This window comes from Branchiostoma belcheri, unplaced genomic scaffold, assembly GCF_001625305.1.
Source record: "Branchiostoma belcheri isolate BF01 breed outbred unplaced genomic scaffold, Haploidv18h27 scaffold196, whole genome shotgun sequence".
Taxonomy (NCBI): Eukaryota; Metazoa; Chordata; class Leptocardii; order Amphioxiformes; family Branchiostomatidae; genus Branchiostoma; species Branchiostoma belcheri.
Genome location: NW_017803446.1, coordinates 383,564 through 384,819, shown reverse-complemented (window position 1 = coordinate 384,819; position 1,256 = coordinate 383,564). Strand labels below are relative to the sequence as shown.

At 44.0% G+C, this 1,256-nt stretch overlaps 1 protein-coding gene across 1 annotated transcript in view; it reads right to left on the bottom strand.

Moving 5' to 3' along the window:
* Positions 1–1,256, bottom strand: part of LOC109468234 (DNA topoisomerase 3-beta-1-like) — a 22,780-nt gene continuing 21,524 nt past the window's right edge. The window contains 2 exon segments of the mRNA XM_019766486.1: positions 1–169; positions 171–346. Coding sequence (XP_019622045.1) covers positions 121–169; positions 171–346 — 225 coding nt within the window. The 3' untranslated portion in view covers positions 1–120.

Sequence of the window (1,256 nt, the reverse complement as noted above, 5' to 3'; positions counted from 1 at the left end):
AAAAATGGACAGGATGAATCCGATAAACAACAAATTAAATGGGTGTGGCCTAAAGGAAAAAAAAATTGTGTTCCTTAGAAAACTATGTTGAACACTTGTACAATCATGACTGATCTTCTGTTACACAAAGTACGCTGCCAGCTGGTCCATCTTGTTCTTGGGTTTCCCCCCTCCCCCCTCCCCTCCTGCCCCTCCCCCTGCCCCGCCCACGCCCCGCCCCCCCTCCACGTTTGAACTTGGGGTGTCGTGTGGCGGCGTAGTGCCTCTCGATGAGCGGGGTGAGGAGGGGGTCACAGAAGATACAGCCAGAGTGCTGCGTCTCTCCTCCTTCTAACGGTGACTTGGCCTGGATGGGGAAGAACACATGACATTGTATATTGCTACATGTTGGTGAAGACTAGAAATTAACCCTTGTCCTGCTGTGCGCAACATATGTCGCTTGGCACATACAGTACCATCTACAAATGTATATAGCACCCTGTACATTACAGTACGATTTGGGGGTATTTCTCGTGCAACGCTTCACACCGCTGCAGCGAAACGCAACGAATGCGGAAGTAACTATGCCACTGCAGGGCAAAAAATTTGGGGGTCTATGATCTAATTATGACATGAAATTATTGAAAAATATTGTGCCAGGAATGCCAGCAGGACAATATGTAAAGCAGGGCTCTAACCAGCACCAGTTTTCCCATCAATTACCAGACATTTGCGGCATATGATGGAAATTGTGTTTTAAAACCAATATGTCAACCTTGACGAACAACATTAACAACAAGGAGAAGTCGTAGACATCGTCCCTCCATGAAATAGCTTGTTATTTTGTAATCTTTTGGTGTATTTTAATAGAGATATTATGAGTCAAACTTTGTTTTTATCAGCAGAATGATAGATGTCTATAGATGTCTACCCTTTAAGAATTTTGTTGTGGCACTTCGTATTGGAAGGGGTTGCCCAAGCTGTCATGTGCAATCGTTTAGTGTCTTGTTACCATGGTTTGTTTGAGGTCAATGACCTCTCAAGCACCAGATGACCCAGTTCCCTGCTGAATGACCGATTAAAGATAAGATATATTTCCTGCAGAAATGGTCTAGAGGTAAAAATAGATTGGCCTGACCTGCCAGCTGGAGGTATAAACAAAAACACTCTGTGCCAATTTGGGGTCAAACAGACCATCCTATTATGAAATAGGGGTGAAAATGTGAAAATCCTTTAAATAAGCAATGCAAATCTACGACAACCTGCTAATGCACGCC